Here is a 16752-nt window from a genome sequence, read left to right as displayed (position 1 = left end):
GCTCAGTACATCAGGGAGGCCAGCCGTGATCGCGCGTCGTGGCTCCTCGGATCTGTCGCGTAGAGCTGAAGAAGGCACGTGGTTAGCGTTCGAGCCTGCAGTACTCGGGTCTGTGCTATCTGCGCGCGCTTCGCAGTCATGTCGAGTGCCTTGCCGTCCATCGTATCCTTCAGCATCATTTCGGTGCTGCCGGGGTCCGGCACAAGAGACTCCCCAGCGCCCGCTGACTGCGAGACGCGGGCTCGACTGAGTTTTAAATTGCTCCTCAGCAGCTCTAACAACTGATCCGCGACAACCGATGGGAACGCGCTGCTGTTGGGCGCTCGGATGTCGATGTGGGCGTCGATAATGGAGAGCATATCCTCGCAGTACTGACGCTCGTCCGCGATAAGCGCCTCCATCTCTTTTAGGGCGTCGCGACGCTGCACGCTGCGCGCGTCATCCGTGTTCGCTTCGATTAGAATACAGCCGAGACGCTTTGCATCCTGTGCCGCCAGTAGCGCCGCTGTGCGCAGCTCAGCGCGAACTAGGTTGGCGTCCACCAAGGCCAGCACTCGCCGCAGCGCGGGGTCGCCTTGAATGGCCTCGAAGTCCCTCTGCACTGCGTGGCGGGCCCAGTCTACGTTGATGCGCGCCACGTCGCCTAGCGTCGCGTGCGACCGTGCGAGATAGAGCGCCTCGAGCGCGCACAGCACGCCGAGCGCGTGGAACTGTGGGGCGTCGAAGTAGCGGGTCTGCATCTCACAGTCCGTGAGGCGGCGCCTGTCCATGCCCAGCTGCTTGTGTAGCTCTTGCAGCTCCGAGTGCGCCTTCTTCTTTGCTTCCTGCAACGTGCGTCTCAGACCGTCGAGCTTCTCGGCTTCCTCAGGAAGCCGGATCATGTCCGCGCCTACCAGGGCGTTCATGATCTTGTCCTGCAGGAACGTGGTCGAGGTTCCACTGAGCAAGTCCGCCGTGGCGGCGGAGGGCAGCGGATTGACACTGGTGCCACGGGCCTCGCTCAGCGTATTCTGCCGTGCGAGCAGATCGACGTTCATTTCCTTCTGGTAGTGCTCGAGGAATCGGATGAGGATGGCGCTCAGCCGCGCCTCAGAGATGTGACCCACGACCCTGTCGACAATGGTGCCCTGCAGCACGAAGTATGTGATCGGGAGTTTCGCGCGCTGCACCGAGAAGGCGGAGGCCAAGTTCCGGTTTTCATCCGCGTTGATCGTGCAGAGCTTCAGCCACTCCATCTTTTTTGGCATCTCCGTCAGCGCAGCAGCGGACACTAGCGAGGACGCCAGCGAAGGTGCGCCGCCATTGACGGCTTCCGATACTGGAGGGCTCTTCACCTCTGCAGTGCGCGCTGGCGATACCGCCTTCGCTGGGCCGCCGCCGCTAGTGCTCGTCGACGCTGATGCCTCCAGCCCTGCTGTCTGAGCGTTCATCGCGTCCACTAGCTTCTCTGCAACTGCCACGTACGCAGAACAGTTACTATTCGATATGTAATAGATAAGGCAGATGGCTTGCTGCGACTGAAGCACCTCTGCCTCAAAGTTGGCCGCGTTGGTGACGTGCGAAACGTAGCGAATGGCGTTGGAGAGCGGTGCCGTCGAGCTGGGCGTACTACCGCATCTACCAACGCGAGCACGAAGAGAGCCCGGCGGTGGCAGCCACGGCGCCCAGCCCAATCCGGCGACAGCCGCCGAACTTTTCTGCCACACGCGGGCAGCGCTACCGACTGCGCCGCAGAGGCCTATGGCGTCAGCAGGGATGGGCGTACGCCGGCAGAAATTCAGCAGCATTAAGAAGGAGGCAGTGAGGGCGTGGGGTGGGAGCACGTGAGCGCTACGCGTTCACATCCGTCCCAGGGACTAAAAGAGAAAGCGGTAAGGGGAGGGGGGAAGTGGACAAGAAAGGTGCAGGACATTGGCGTGCACGCAGGAGAAGAGGGCAGTGCATCGCAGACTGGGCTGGAAAGCGGAGGGGCAGGCCCAAAGGGGCATTGGAGGAATGCCACCGCCGCTCCGAAGCAGATTCGGTTCAGATGCTTACAGGGCAAACGCACGTCATCGAGCCGTTCTCTCGCTAAACGCCGCGCGTGTCTCTGAAAAGAGAGATGCCGACGCGACGCGACGCGCACTTCCATCTCCTCTACCGACGCGCGTCACCCGTGGCCCGTGGGCCTTGCAGACCAGCAAGCATGCCCCATGTTCGCCCCTCTCTTCTTCTCCTTGTCTTCACGGTGTACGCATGAGCGGAGAGCTCACGTTGTCTCTTCGCTGTCTCTTCTTCACTGTCCCTGCCGTGCCGCGACGGCCGAAGGGCGCCGCGCGGGCGCCAAGTGCACAGCCGCGCCGAACATTCACATGTACAGGCGAAGCGCTCGTCTGCAGCGCCTCACGCGTGGAGAGTAAGCAATATCGAAAAGCGAAAAGAGAAGAGGGTATGCATCTATGGCGCTTCTATCGTGGAGACGGATGGCGGCCCCAGTGCGCCAAGCCCACTGACCTGTCCGGTAACCGTACACGCGCACACATCGAGGGAGGAGGTGAGTGAGGGGGAGAGGAGAGGCGCCGAAACACTGACGCCATTTCATCGCTTCTCTCACCATTCGTAAAAAAAGGGTTCCCTTCAGCATACGTACCTTTGCATCGAGTACTGCCGCTGCTGCTGCTGCTGCTGTGTGTGTGTGTGTGTGTATGCGCGCACGTTTCCTTCGAGCTCCTCCTCCCTCCCGCACTTACAACCAATCGCGCCTATCTTTACTACCGCGAACCGCCTTCGCGACTGGGAAGCGGGGCACGTTCTGCGAGGAAAGCTCCTGGTACTGCACCGTCAGGTACTTGCCAAGGTACTCCTCACGCTGCTTCCATAGCTCGATGCGGCGCTTGTACGAGATCTTGGGCGGTGTGTTGAACCGTTTGCCGTCTTTTGTCTGACAGACGAAGGCACCGAGGCCGTTCTTGAATTTGCCCTCCCCCGGGATGAAGCCGACAATCTCAAACTCCGCGTCGTGCATTTGTTTGTACTTGAGCAGCCCAAAGCTGCGCTTGCCGTGCTCGTAGGGGAGCGTGGGAAGGCGGATCATGACACCCTCGAAGCCCTGCGAGCACGCTTCGTTCAGCACGTCCTCCATTTCACTCGGGTGAACTTGCGCGGCGGGAACGTGGTAAATCTTCACGGCCTCACCATTGGCCGTCGTGGCCACGCTGCCGTTCTTCGCGCGGATTACTTTCTTCCGCGTGTCGTCGTGGACGTAATTGCTGATTCGCTTCGCGCCGCACACGGGGATGAGTTTTTTGAGGAGTTGGTAGCGCTCGTCGAAAGGCGCTGTCCTGGACGAGAGCTGCGCGCTGTACATGATGTCAAACGCGAAGTACTCGAGCAGGCGTGCCTGAGCCTCCTTAATTTGCGGGCTCGACGACTTGCTGAGTCGGCGTACAAGCCCGTTGAGCTGCTCAAAGTTGCACTCGGGTGCAAAGAGCTCGCCATCCAACATGAGTGTCGGGTCTTCCTCGAAGAGTGGCAGCAGCTGCGCGACGAGGCCGTGGCAGCACTCGAGAAGGATGCCACCGCGAGAGAAGAACTGAACCTCTTTCAGCTTCTGATTGTACCCGATCATGCAGCGGATACCATCGATCTTCGGGGAGGCAAGCAGTAGGTGCTTTTCGGGAGTGGTCGAACCGCTGTCGCGGTTGCTGCTCCTTGTGAGTTCGTCCGCTACAAGTTCCCAGCGCTGCGCAAGCATGGGCTGAATGTTCAGCGACTCCCAGTCGGGGTTCGTGAAGAGCACGCTACGATAGTTCGAGTGAACCATGCGCGGCGCCTTCATGTATTGAGGCTTCTTCGTCACCAACTCCCCCTGAGCGTTGTATATCGTCACGCTTCCCAGCTGCTTCTGCGGATTGCGGCAGTGCGGGCACACGCCGCCCTCGTCCACAAAGTGGCCGATGACCATTTCGAATTCCTGCAAGCAATGAGAGCAGCGCCACACCGCCATTTTCATGCACACGGGCGATGTGTTGCTCGGCGTCTGCATCACGGAGCCCCAGCATGGCCCCACCCAGCAGGCGGCGAGGTGGGGGAACGATTCCTGAATAGTTGTGTTCTTCAGCTGCTTGTACACCTGTTTCTGATGGAGTGTGCGGCGACGACTTGTGCCGAAGATTTTATTCACGTCTGTTGGGGGCGTCAAGAGCAGCGGAACGTGCCGACGAAACATTATTAGGCCGTAGGTGGCGTGTCGGTCGGTGCAGGTGCGCCGGCGGCCGCTTTCCTGGGTGAGTGCGCGGTGGCACTCGTTCAGCCAGGGTGCTAGCACGTGTAGAGTGCCTCCAGTCACTCCCCCACCCCCAAAGCGGGCAATTCTGTGCTCACCTCTCTCCCTGTCTCTGTCTTTATGTCTATGTCCTGTCTTTCCGCTCCGACAGCAGCCACACTGCGCAAGGTGAATGCACACGCGCACGTCAACGTTCTCTGGGGATGGCAATACGGCTGTAGGCGTATCTGTGTGTGCGTGTGCTTGCGGAGGCTGGGGGAGCGAGGAAGGGAGGGGTCTCGACGGAGGATGTTCGGGCGACGTGCGCGGAGACGGAAGATGGAGGGGAGGACTCCAATGTACGGTCTAGATAGAGAGAGGGGGGGCGTTGAGGTCGGATGTAACGGACGCACGCGTGAGTGAGGCGCGAGCCTACGCAAAGGTCTGAACGAAAAAAATCTAAGGAGGCGGCATATGCAGTTCGCGTGCGTTTATGTGTGTCTGCCAACGGAGTCTGTCCGTCCGCAGACTGAGGGTGGGTGCCTGTGTATGTGTGTATGTGTGTGTGTGCGAGAGAGCGCGCGAGGGAGCGAGCTGTGGGGAGTGAATGCGCGGTGTCCTTTAGACCTCTGCATTGGGTGGGCGCATGAGAGGAAGAAAGAGGTATATAGGGAAGTGGCGGGGGAGGGAGGGGATGCAAGAGGCGCGGGTTGGACCGAAAAAAAAAACGAAAGAAGCGAGGCAAGCGATGAGGCTTTGGGAAAGGGCGGGGAAAGGAGGAGCAGGATGACGGCGTGCTGGCCAATGGTGCAGTCGCCGCTTTCGCGAACAGATATGGCCTCCGCTCTCGCACTCGGGCCACCTACCACAATGCATCGAAGATGAGTCGTTGTAAGTGGACGTGCGGGGCATCAGGCAGAACGGATGAGGTTACCCGGTGAGTCTCTCATGAAGGCTCAGGTGTGTGCGTATGTGTGGGTGAGCAGCGAGTCAAGATACAGAAAGTGCGCGGTGGGGTGGGTGGGGCTGTGGTGGTGCGTCGAGCGGTGAAAAACTTGAATCTCAGAAGGCATCAGACTGTGGTGCGACCTGCTGGAGGCGTAGAGAGCAAAGAAGACGAGGTCGACAGTTGTTGCAGCTCCAGCGGTGTTCCATGTAAGTGAGGGACACCAACAACACAGAAAATGCGGCAACACACACGCACTCACAGAGAGATACACATGCACGCGCAACTCACACTCAGGGAATACAGTAAAGAATGATGAGTGATACAGAGGAGGAGAAAAAGGGGGAGGGGGATGGTCAATCGTACAGAGGAGGAGGAAGGGGAGCGGGGATGTGGCGGTGAGGTGGAGAGAGAGAGAAGGGGGGAAGGGTAAAGGTGCGCTTGACGGTTGCACTGACGCTCCCCTTCCTCCCTTCTCTCTTTCTTTCCACCTCACCGCCACATCCCCGCTCCTCCTCCTCCTCCCGTCTCTTCCCATCTTACGCTTCCCTCGAATTGAAAAATTCACCGTGGGGAGGCCGAGAGGAGAGATGAAGAGAGGGCGGGCCGATGGAAGACGTGCAGTGACTTGTGTGTCGGCGGCGGCACTGGTGTGGGCGAGGAGAAGCACACACATATATACACCTACACTTACACGTTTGCCTGCCTTAGAAGAAAGTGCGTCAACAACGAGAAGCGATGCAACACCAAAATGGATGCGGTCGCCAACGTGTGCAGAGGGAGAGAGTGAGGGGCGTGGGGGGGGAGCAGGGAAAGGGCGAAACGGTGACAGAGAGGACGAGGGAGACATTGCAGAGGTGTAGAGAGGCAGTGGCGGAATGAAGCTCCGTCTATGATGAAGGCCAGAAAGAGGACAAGTGATTGTGTGGACATGGTGGTAAGCTATCGACATGTGTACCAATCGTCGAGACGATCGAAGCAGACGTAAACGGTGCGGCAATGCCTCCAAGGCCTCGCAGAAGACTCGGAGGTGCTGGAGAGAGAGAGAGAGAGGCTGGGAGTGGTGGCGGCCGAGAGGCGAGAGGACGAGGGGAGGTGGATCCCCCTTGTGGTCGAGAGCCAAAGATGGGCAACAACAACACGCGAGGGCCTCGGTGCTCAGTGTGCGCGTATGATGGCACCGAGCGTGCGGGCGGGTAATGCTCACCTGACATCATCCTCCCCCCACCTGCCGACTTCCTCTGCCTCCGCCGTCTCTCGCAACCTATTCGCAGCCGCTTTGGCAGCGGCTAAAGCCAATCATGTCCATCTGCCGCGCCGCGAACGCACTTGCCGACAGGGAAACGCGGCACGCCGTCTGGTGTGATCTCCTGGAACTGCACCGTCAGCGCCTTCCCTTTGTACGCCGTCTTCCACGACTGCCACATGCGCCGCTTGTCGGTATCTGTGCTGGCTGGCGTGACGGTGAAGCGGTGCTTTTGGTCTGGGGTGACACAAATGAAGGAGCCGAGGAAGCCCTTCCACTTGCCGGAGCCCTCCACTGCACCCACGATGACGTACTCTGCATCTTGCATCACCTTGTACTTGAGAAGCGTGCTGCTGCGCTGACCGTAGCCGTAACCACCGTCACTCTCCGCCGCCGCGGCACTCACGCGGCCATTACGTTCACTGGACGCCGTCCCCCGCTTAATCTTTTTCTTGGCCGGCTCGAACTTCGCCTTGCCGTCCTTGCCAGCCACCGCGGTCGCACCCCGGGACTCGCGGCGAATCATAATGCCCTCGTAGCCGACTCGCATCGCGGCTTGCAGCACGGCGTCCACGACATCGATGGTGCACGAGTAGCTCGGCACCCGCCGCAGCACTAGAGGATTGTACTTCGAAATGTGCGCTAAGTTGTGCGCCGTTGCAGCTGCCAGAAGCCGTTCAAGAACGCCGTAGCGGATACTGAACGGCACCGTCGATCCACGACCGTCGGGGAACTCGCGGCTGTAAAGGACGTCGAAGACATGGTACTGCAGCAGCTGCTGCAAAGCCGCGACTTCAGGGGTGAGCCACTGACGCGTGGTGCGGATTGCCGACGTGAGCTGCTCGAAGCGGATCACTGCCGGTGCATCTTCCTGCGCCGCCACAGCAGCGGCCGCGCAGCCCTTCTGCTTCTTCTTACCGGGGACGGCAGCAAGGAGAGCGCTAAAGAAAGCCGGCGTTGGGTTTTGTGCAGACAGCGTTGCTGTGCGAGATGGAGGGGAAACTTTTCCTGCTGCTGGGCGCACCGTCTTCAGCTGCGCCAGATTGACCGAGTCGTTGTACAGCTCGCCATCCAACACAAGTGTCGGGTCCTTCTCGAAAAGGTACCGCAGCGCTGGCTCGATGGCATCGTCACAGCATTCGAAAAGTGTGCCGGAGCGGCTGAAGAAAAGCACTTGCTTCGTGTCTACTCGGTACGCAGCGACACAGCGGATGCCATCCAGCTTCGGCGACACATGCAGTATCTCGTCGGGCGCGATCTTCCAACGTTCTTTCTCAAAGCTCTTCGCCAGCATCGGCAGGAGGTTGCGCGTCTCCTTCACGCGAAGGTACTGACCGTCGGCGACGCTCCTGCTGAGGAGATTCGCGTTTGGAGCGGCAATGGAGCCGAGCGCCGAGTTGGGGCGGCAGCGGTGGCGAAGCGCGGCTGCGGCGGGAACGGAGTCCTGCGTCAACGCGATGGACGATCTTGTCTTCTTCGAGGATGACGAGGCGGCCTTGCCGGCGTCACGCGCACTCGACGAGCCCCTCTTCTCCGACGCACTGGCGGCCAAGGGTGGCTTCGCCTCGCACTTGGGACAGGCACCACCGGCCGCAAGGTGCAGATCGATCCGCTTGTTGTACTGATGGTAGCAACTCGGGCAAATCCACCACGCCAGCTTGCGGCTATCCGGGGTGACGTGCTGCGGCTGCAGCATCTTGTTCGACGCCGCCGCGATCCATGTCCGGGCGATGGCGGGGTGGAAGTCTGCTAGCGGCAGCTTGTGTGAGCCCTGACCGCTGCCTGCTGTCGGCGACGCTGCTTTTTTTCCCTGGTCGCACCTCCCAGTCCGTTTCCTTTTTACGGCTCGAAGCCGCAGCAGCCGAGTCGGGTGCCCGACTACGCCACCGCCGCCCAGGCGCAGCAACACAGTTGCCTTCATCTGCTGCGGGGCGGATGCGCGGCCGCCGTGTGTAGGCCTATGAACCTTGCTGTGGACGAAGGCAGCAAGTCCGAAGGTGCTCGCCTCCTCGCTTCCTGTACCAGCCGTTCGGCAGAGACGTGCACGAGATACAAGAAGCGAACGAAGCGCCACCAGGTCCGCGTTGGAGCTTCCCGCTCTCGCCCTCTCTCTATGTGAGTCCGTTATGGCGCCTTCTTCGGTTTAAGAAAACCACAGAGAATAGCGCCGCGCAGACTTCGATGAAAAAAAATAAATATGTCACTTGAGCAGAACACACGCGCAAAGACAGTCGCTGCTGCTGCTGCCGAACTTTGTGCGCTCTCCCTAGGAAAAAAAGGAATCGGGAGGAGGCGTCGGCAGCGCTTGACAGCGATGGGAGTCTTCAAGTTCGCACGTGATGCGATTCTTCACACTCCGATGCACACAGAGACCATAAGATTATCCCATGACTAGGGTATATACGAACAAGGGCGAACCAGCGGTGCTGCTGGGGCTGCCACAGGTCCTTTTTCTCAGCCTTATACCCCCTGCGGACTTCTCAAGATCAACCGCACCGACACGTTATTGTGCTCTCGCGCACGGTTGCCTTTCCTCGTTCCTAGCCGTCGGCGAAGAGCCACTGTCTATGTAGAAAGGCTCCACCCTTCTCTGCTTCGTAGATCTCTGTCCGCCCCAGCCTGTGCGTCTGTGTATGGCTTCAAGCGGCCACCTCCGTCTGGGTGCAGGAAGGTCGAGAGAGAGAGGGGCGGGGAGGAGCAGAGCGAATCGAGCAGGTGAAGGGTGCCGAAGGTCCGCTTCTCCCTCTCTCCCTCTATCTGTGCGTGTGCGTGTGTGCTTGAAAACGTGTCTGTGCGCGCGTATGCGAGGTGTGTGTGGGCGCGTGCGTGCGTGATGTGACAGTGCCTGAGAGAGGCCTAGGCCACGCATGTGATGGGGGCAGGCTCATGAAAAGGCAGAGGCCCGGGTAGGGGTAGGACACGTGAGCACGCGCGGTATTCAGGGGGAGGGGGAGAGAGCCGACAGTGAGGGAGTCAACGAGCAGTAGATCGCATGCCTAGGGTGCTATGGAGGGGGGATGAGATGGGCAAGGAGGCTGGGGAGCCGATGAAGGGCAGCAGCCGCGGCCAGTGCTCTGCCCGCCCTCTGCGCGCCGCGCTGAGTTCATGTCTGCCGACGCTTCTATTGATTGCTCGTCACAATGAGTGAGTCGTGGCAAAGGGAGCTGATGAGCACGCCGCGTCTTTGCTTCGATGAGACGGGCCCATAATCTGCCAACAGTTTGCGCCACAAACACGCCCAGCCCCCTTTATCGGGAGGTCTACCTCTTAGCAGACGCGCTGGCGGTGATGATGTCTGAGAGAAAGCAAGCACAGTACTCTGGGAAGGGGGAGCGGAGCGGCGGGCTCTGCTCGTTTGTATTTCCCTGGGCTGTGAGAAGAGACGCTCACGAGTTCAAAGCCCAACTACCACGGCCCCCCTCCTCAAGGCTGAGCAGACGTTGCGGTCGCGGCGCTGCTGCGGGCAATCTGGTTGAGTTGACTGTTGACACGCTGCAGAACGTCGACCGCCTCTGCCCCTTTCGTAGGTGTCTCGGTAATGCCGGCGAAGGGTGAAGACGACGCGGCTGCACCGGCGCCAGTGATCCAAGCCTCGAACGCCCTCCACAGTGGGCCATCGCCTGCTTCAGAGTCCCTCGTGTGGGCATTGGTGCTCGCCGCGCTGCCGTCATCAGGGGTCAGCATGCCCGTGAGGGCAGCCTGTACAAGCGCAAGCTGAGCCTCTGTTACTGACTCGAATGGGCTGGCGCACAGCCCCATCGCCTCTCCGCAAGCATAACACGAGTGTGCTTGTGCCCCGGCATCACCGTGGTGTTCTCCTCCCAAGGTGCGTTCTGCCTCCGCGTCGCTGCCACTGCAGGCGGCAATGCAACGGCACAGCTCTAGGGCCAGGGCGCGCTCTTCTCTCGACAGAGTCTTTTCCCTGGAAGGAGACTGCACGTTGGGCGAGGCCGCCTCCCGCCATGTCGCGACGAAACTGAAGAGAAGGAGTGCCAACGCGTGCCTCAAAGCGCGGGTCGAGGTGTGTAGGCGATGGTGCGGCTGTGACACTAGTGCAGATACTGGCGGTGCTGCAAACTCGGCCAGGTAGCGGAGCACGGGGACAACATCCTTCTTCAGACACTCAGCCAACGCAGCGCTGACAGTGTTGGGAGCTGCACACGCGTGGCTTCGAATCATGTGTGAGGGCGCGGCGGCTGGCGCCTCTTGCAAAGTGTGAAGCACGGAGAGCAGCATGTGCGCACTCCACGTGGCCAGCAGCAATTCTAGTTCCTTCGACGGCATCACTGGCGACGATGCCGACGCCAGAGGCGGCTCTGCAGCCTCGCACACTCCTCGTGACGCAGTCGCGTGCGCAGGCCGGCAGACTTCCGCAAGGCGGGCAGATGTGACCGCAAGAAGTGCCTTATCCACCCAATGCTGTGCAATGGACCTTAGTAGAGGCGCCGGAACGGCGCCAAAACGCGTGTAGCTTGACGCGTCAGTTTCGCCTCTGCGCGACTCCTCCTGCAGCTGCAGCCCGTCGAAGAAGGCATTCCAGTTGGGAATCCACGCGTCTGAGGCCGGTGAGGAAGCGTTGACGGCCACTAGCGCCGCCGGCCACTGGGCATAGAAGCGAGAAAGCGTGCGCGCGACCATGGCAGACTTCAATAGAAAAATAAGGGCGGGAGGCCACAGGCGCGTGTGTGCGGCGATCGCATCTGAGTGCACCGTTGGCTACGTCCGGCGTCCGTCACTGTGGCGAAGAAGGCCTTACGGCTGGTGGGGAAAGAAACAGGGCGTTTAACGGAAAGGGATTTTTTTTCGCGTGTGCGCGGTTGGAGGAGGGGAAGAAAGGCAGCCGGACGGGTTCAGAGCAGCCCACAGACACACGTTAGTAATGGTCCTCGCGCCCTTCAGAGAGAGAGGGGGGCACTTCTCGTGCGGGAGTCACGCCTCTGTGCCCTATTAGGCCTTCTTTTGCGGTCACTTTCAAGTGAGTCGGCGAGTACACACAGGACGCGCGTGAGCCCCACCCGAGACGGCGACCGCATTCCTTTGGCGAAAGAAGACACGCCGGAGCGGCGGTGATGCGTCTGCTCACCCCCCTCCCTGCGGCTATGCCTGAGCGCCAGGAAAGAAAAACCTTCTGCCAGAGCGGTGCGGCCTCCGCCTCCTCGGCCTCTCATCCGCTTCGGGGAGACGACCAGTGCGAGCCGCCCCACCACCGATGGGCGCGAGTGTACTTCAGAGTGACACGGTCGTCTCTGCCTTTCACTAGCACTCCCCAATGACGTGCGCTTAGTGGTGTGCGTGTGTGTGTGGGGAGGGCGGGGGCGAGTCTGGGAAGGGCGCGATTCACCCATGACGCGACCGCGTTTTCACTAAGCAACAACTACGCCGCCGGGGCGGCTCTCGTACTAAACAATACACAGGCGCACGAAGGCAACAGGCGACAGCTGCCCATTCACAGAGAGGTGCTGCAGGCCACCACTACCACAACCCTCCTCCTCGTCGCCGCGAACGATGACAGCTTGTCACAGCATCCGCGAGAGCGGCGCCAGCGAGCATGCCCGCTAAAGCCTTGCAGACACACCACAGACACACACACACGAGAGAGAGAGAGGGCTCAACTATGGCTTACAGCTGATACTTCGACTTTGGCCGCGTGCGTCTGTCCTTTGTCTTCGTCGCGCCAGCCGACGAGCGCGCGGCACTGACGAGCTGCGAGGACAGGCCAATGTCCACGGCATCACCCTTTTTGGTCTTGCTGCTCTTCAGCTCAGGCAGCATACCCACACGTATCATCTTCGCGAAGGGCAGGTTCGCCACGGCTGCTAGTTTGTAGCGGCGGAAGCGGAAGCGCTTTAGGATACGGTGTTTTTTCATCTGAAAGCGGCGAGCGAGCCAGCGCGAAGATGGATACGGATAGTTGCGGGGGCCATACGTCACCTTGCCGTAGAACTTGGCCGCCCAGCGGCACGACAGCTGCTCCAGCAGCTCGCTGTACTTGGACCGTCCACGAGTCGTGGCTGCTGCCGCTGCTGTGGCTGCAGGGCGTATGGTGCCAGCGGTGGTGGAGACAGTCCTCAGTGCTCGCGCATCATCGAGTAGCAACAGAAGCGGCCGCATCGACACATCCGTGGCGGCGCAGACGCACTGGCGAAAGGACTTGATTTGGGAGTTGTCGTTGAAGCGCGTGGCGATGGTCGAGGAGCTCGAGTCGATGAATGTGGAGCCGTTCGCGGCAGTCACGCGAAAGGCCGGCGCCAGTGGTAGCGCGGGGGGAGTGCCCAGGAAGTTGCCGAAGCGATCGCCGCCGCCGCAGCACAGGTTTCGATTATCAAGGTTTACCAAGTTCGACTTGAAGCACATTAATTCACGTGTTATAGCGGCTCTGTCTTCCCTCGTGTGCGGGGCGTTGCGGTGGCTTCTCGGGGCGGCAGCGGCGAAGGCCGATGGCACGCGGTAAAGGGTCGCGCTGCACTTCATCGGAGAGGGGAGCGCGCGAGAAAGGGGTGAGAGGCTGTGTAATCCAACTGTGTGTGTGTGTGTGTGCGCGCACGCGGCTACGTGGCATGCGTGCTAATGCTTGTCCTCTTCTGTCGTTCTGTACAGCGTTCTGTCGGAGCTTTTGCGCGGACACGTGTGCAACGAGAAGGGCTACAGTGTGTGTGTGTGTGTGGGGAGGGAGAGTGAAGAGCAGAGGAGCGTCGCTCGGTGCATCGAAGCGAGTCGCTTGCCGGAGCGCGTGCGCGTAATCATCTGTGAGCGCTCCAATCTGCCGTAGGGAAGAATAGCCGAAAGAGGAACGCGCATACAGCACCATCAGCCGGATGACGGCACCCACACCACGCAGTGGCCAACGTAGGCTGGCAGAGTAGTCACGCAGACCTGGTCGCTTCGAGGGAGGTACTCGAAGCAGTATTATCAGGAAGCAGCAGTCGCTTAGGCTTAGGTGGACACCGGCAAGTCTGCGCGCTCCGACGAGCGCGCGACTGTGACGCGCCCACGGTACATTCCACGTCTCCTCCACTACGACAGCCCGGTCGAGGTACCGTCCTCTCCCCCAGCCTGCCTCTTTAGCCTCACTGATGGCCACTGCTTAGCCGACTGAACGTAGATGTACTAGATTCTTGAACACTCCTCCTCCCTTCTCTCCCCCGCTTCATGGCACAGGCACATAGAGATGTACACACACAGAGAGAGGGAAACGAAAGGGAAAGCATAAATGCGGAGGACGGCGCCTTTGCGTGGGTGCTTGCGCGTGTGTGGCAGTGAGGGCCAGAAGGCAGAGCGGACCTCAGTCGAGAAAGCGATACAAAGAAAGGGTGCATCGTGGGGACGTTTCATGCGCACCCGCGACCACCCGTCTCTTCGGGACGGGCGAGGGCGAGGGCGCGGCACTTTACTGTCAAGTCACCGCACAGACACACTCCTTTCCACTTCTCCTACCCTTTCCCGCCGGCGGTGGCCCATGATCACGACGACACCACTCGCCACTCCTACGCAGTACCACAGCAGACGCGCCGTACTGGACAACAGCGTCTACATTACAGCTCAACCCCCCCTCCGCACTGCTTCTGCCCCTGCGCCGCCCCAGTCCCCGGAGACTCATTCGGAGAGCAGAAACTTCGAGAGAAAATGAAACGACCATGGCCATGCACGCATGATCGCCAACAGCACTGCCAACGCTGAACCACAAACGCCGTCTACAGATGACCATGAGAGAGACGACGCCAACTCGCAGTCGTGCATATGTGCAGGAGAAGAGCACAGAGATAAGAAGGCTTACTCTCAGACGGGCAGACAGAGCAAACGTGCGTTTCATCGCACAATGAAGAGGAGACGGAGAGAGGGATAGGATGCGTGCGCGCGCGCGTGCGTGTGTGTGGGGGGAGGGGAGGGGCCCCGTGCGCATTATTTGGTGTGCGCCTCTGTGCAATAGGCGGAAGTGGGAAAGAGAGGACAGGGGAGAGACCGGGGGTGCAAGGAGCCTTGGCCATCACGTCCGCGGCAAAATACGACTGCACCATCTACGCTGAGACAACCTGCGCTACCCTCTCTCTCCCCCTCTTCTCCTTTCCTCTTTCGCTACGGTCCATTAAAAAAAAAACAACTGTCCTTCCGTGCGTCTCTCAAAGAACGCACAGAATGGAGAAGACAGCGAGCAGCACCATCAAGACACGTGTCCACCACGCGCGGCGCGCTGCTTCAGTCTGCAGCCGCATCTGCATCTCCTTCTGCTTTCGCTCCTGTGCTTTGGGATGCGCATCGTCAGCGAGGTGCTGTGCGCGGCTTGCGAGGTTCTCGGCGGAGGCGGCGCCCCAGTTCACCTGAGGGAAGTTTTCATTCAAGAAGTTCACGACAGGGTCGATCACCGGCTGTGCAGTGCGAACAAGCCACACAAGCCCGTAGACGCACCCCGAGAAGAGTAGCCGCGGAATGTGCAGCACGTGCGACTCGATGTTTTTAAGTCCCTCGCGCGCCGGTGGGTTCACCCAAGCGCGGAACATGAGGTAACCTTGAACAATGAGTGACACCAGCACGGCCCAGAGGTAAAAATAGAGGCACTTGTATGCAATGGTGGCGAGACGACTGATGCGCAGCTGACTGGTGTAGAAGCGCGGCTGTGAGCACTTGATAGCGAGCATGTCGCGAAACTGCTGGTCATCGTCGTAGCTTGCCACGTATTCCTGAGGAATTTCAACATTATCGCCCGGGCCGCCCTTCGCAGTTTCCGCTGCGGGACTTGTGGCCTCCGCAGCTGCCTGACTCTCTGCCTTGCGCTTGGCCGATGCCGCCATCGCCTCGGCCTGCTTCTTCTGCCAGCGATGACGCTCTTGAGCTACGAAGGCCTGCAGCTTTCGGCTCGCCTTGTAGTGCATAGGGTAGCCGTCCTCGAGCACATTCACAGCACTCATGTCGGAGCTGAGAAAAGCCGAGCTTGTGCTACCCGGCGCGCCCAGCGTGACGGCTGTCCATCCGCCAAAGCTTTGTTTTCGGTGGGCCGGAAAGAAGATGACGTTCCCAGCAAAGTCAAGACCAAGGAAACGCGGCAGAATGCGGTACCGCGTGAGGCTCCAGAAGTGACCCTCCACCATCGACTGCATGTCCTGCTTCCTAGAGAAGAGGCCCCGCATCAGCGGCGTGGTGCCTGTGAACATGTTTGCCCCTTATCTCACCACCGCACACACGCTCTCTCGCTCTCTCTCTCTCTAAATATATATTGTACACGAAGGTCTTGGTTTCAATCGAAGCCGTGCGTCTGTGCGTAGGGATGTGTGTTTGGGTGCCTCACTGCGCACACCAAAGGCTACCTCGCACCGTACAGTAAGTGGTGTATACTATATACTATATATATATATATACTATATATATGCATACATATATAAAGGCGTGTGTATGAGCGGCGAGGGTGAGGAGTGATGGTAATGCTTGTGAGCGCCTGAAAAAGAAAGGCCGAAGGCAATAGCAACCAAGGAGATGCTCGTCACTTTTCTTGTCTCTTGAGACGCCGTTTCGTGTCTCGGGCGCTGACCAGACAAGTGAAAGAGGCGTGGCGGGGACGAACAACAAAAAAAACAAACAGACCCCTCGCACACACACACACACACACAGACACTAAAAAAGGGGAGCTACAGCGACGACGCACACCCACGGAGAAGGCGACCACGCGTGAAAGAGGCGAAGAAAAAAGTGAAGTGGGGAGCGGGTCGAGACGCTGCAGCGGACGAGAAAGAAAAAAGAGAGCAAAGAACTTGGCGCGCCTGTGCTGTCGCGGATGTGCATGTCCTCATCAAAACCGCCGCTCATCGAAAGAGAGAGCGAGAGGAAGCGCGAAAGGAGGAGGAAAGGTGCGAGGTAAATGTGGTTGCCGCGGCGAGCAAGGGCTTGCCGGTGCCATTAAAGTGTACGTGCGTGTGAGGAGTGTGCGTGTCTCGAAGTGCGAACATGTCTTGTGCGTGTTGCATCAGTCTTCCCTGGCATCGCTACTGCGTCACATCGAGGGGCCGCACGCCTCACTCACTCCTCCGTGAAAAGGCTACGCAAAGTGGTGTGGCAGGGGGTAGGGCAGAGCCACCACCCGAGGCGCGCGCTCTCTCTCTGTGCGCATGAGCGGTGCTGACGCTGCTGAGGTTTGGAGTTACTATGGGCAGTTGCGTCCCCGTGTGAGTGCGGGGCGTTGCCACTGTGAGCCGGTGAGCGTTGGCACACCACCGGAGCGAAGAGAACAGAGCGTCAAGGCAAAGGCAACCACCGATCCGGTCATGGGAAGAAACGGGAGGGGGAGGGGGAGAGAGCGCGATGAGGGTCCTCTCCTCCTCTTTCTCCACC

The 16752-nt window shown here is 59.9% G+C and overlaps 6 protein-coding genes across 6 annotated transcripts; all 6 read right to left on the bottom strand.

The window, feature by feature from the left end:
* Positions 1-2: 2 nt before the first annotated feature.
* On the bottom strand, positions 3-1787 carry LSCM1_04142 (uncharacterized protein; the record flags this gene model as incomplete). Its single annotated transcript, XM_067321664.1, has 1 exon — positions 3-1787. The coding sequence occupies one exon, from the start codon at positions 1785-1787 to the stop codon at positions 3-5; it is 1785 nt and encodes a 594-aa protein (XP_067177895.1).
* A 938-nt stretch (positions 1788-2725) lies between these two features.
* Positions 2726-4207, bottom strand: LSCM1_04141 (uncharacterized protein; the record flags this gene model as incomplete). Its single annotated transcript, XM_067321663.1, has 1 exon — positions 2726-4207. One exon carries the CDS (start codon positions 4205-4207, stop codon positions 2726-2728), a length of 1482 nt encoding a protein of 493 aa, XP_067177894.1.
* Positions 4208-6478: 2271 nt separating this feature from the next.
* Positions 6479-8356, bottom strand: LSCM1_04140 (uncharacterized protein; the record flags this gene model as incomplete). Its single annotated transcript, XM_067321662.1, has 1 exon — positions 6479-8356. One exon carries the CDS (start codon positions 8354-8356, stop codon positions 6479-6481), a length of 1878 nt encoding a protein of 625 aa, XP_067177893.1.
* Positions 8357-9858: 1502 nt separating this feature from the next.
* On the bottom strand, positions 9859-11073 carry LSCM1_04139 (uncharacterized protein; the record flags this gene model as incomplete). Its single annotated transcript, XM_067321661.1, has 1 exon — positions 9859-11073. One exon carries the CDS (start codon positions 11071-11073, stop codon positions 9859-9861), a length of 1215 nt encoding a protein of 404 aa, XP_067177892.1.
* A 981-nt stretch (positions 11074-12054) lies between these two features.
* LSCM1_04138 (uncharacterized protein) lies at positions 12055-12906 on the bottom strand (the record flags this gene model as incomplete). Its single annotated transcript, XM_067321660.1, has 1 exon — positions 12055-12906. The coding sequence occupies one exon, from the start codon at positions 12904-12906 to the stop codon at positions 12055-12057; it is 852 nt and encodes a 283-aa protein (XP_067177891.1).
* Positions 12907-14552: 1646 nt separating this feature from the next.
* LSCM1_04137 (uncharacterized protein) lies at positions 14553-15581 on the bottom strand (the record flags this gene model as incomplete). Its single annotated transcript, XM_067321659.1, has 1 exon — positions 14553-15581. The coding sequence occupies one exon, from the start codon at positions 15579-15581 to the stop codon at positions 14553-14555; it is 1029 nt and encodes a 342-aa protein (XP_067177890.1).
* Between the last annotated feature and the right edge of the window lie 1171 nt (positions 15582-16752).

The sequence above is a fragment of the Leishmania martiniquensis genome, chromosome 26 (assembly GCF_017916325.1).
Source record: "Leishmania martiniquensis isolate LSCM1 chromosome 26, whole genome shotgun sequence".
Classification (NCBI taxonomy): Eukaryota; Euglenozoa; class Kinetoplastea; order Trypanosomatida; family Trypanosomatidae; genus Leishmania; species Leishmania martiniquensis.
This window is presented reverse-complemented; position numbering and strand designations above follow the sequence as displayed.